A 337-nucleotide genomic window follows, 5' to 3' on the forward strand; every position below is an offset into this window, starting at 1 on the left:
GCGGTCTGGATCTCCCTGGAGGTGATGGTGGAGCGCTTGTTGTAGTGAGCCAGACGAGACGCCTCGGCAGCGATGCGCTCAAAGATGTCGTTGACGAAGGAGTTCATAATGCTCATGGCCTTGGAGGAGATACCAGTGTCGGGGTGCACCTGTTTGAGCACCTTGTACACGTAGATGGCGTAGCTCTCCCTCCTGGTCTTTCTCTTCTTCTTGCCGCCCTTGGCTGCGGTCTTAGTCACGGCTTTCTTGGAGCCCTTCTTGGGCGCAGACTTTGCGGGTTCAGGCATTTTGGTTGGTTTCTACTTCACAGAAACAGATGAATCGTTGAAGGAAGCAG

At 54.3% G+C, this 337-nt stretch overlaps 1 protein-coding gene across 1 annotated transcript; it reads right to left on the bottom strand.

Moving 5' to 3' along the window:
* Positions 1-4: 4 nt before the first annotated feature.
* On the bottom strand, positions 5-308 carry LOC111671172 (histone H2B 1/2-like; the record flags this gene model as incomplete). The annotated part of the gene is made up of 1 exon (XM_023428235.2): positions 5-308. A coding segment is annotated over exon 1 (283 nt), but the record flags the coding sequence as incomplete, so codon positions are not given.
* Positions 309-337: the final 29 nt, after the last annotated feature.

Source organism: Seriola lalandi, unplaced genomic scaffold (assembly GCF_002814215.2).
Source record: "Seriola lalandi dorsalis isolate HSWRI2012SDOR001 ecotype SW California unplaced genomic scaffold, Sedor1 jcf7180001962465, whole genome shotgun sequence".
In the NCBI taxonomy this organism is placed as follows: Eukaryota; Metazoa; Chordata; class Actinopteri; order Carangiformes; family Carangidae; genus Seriola; species Seriola lalandi.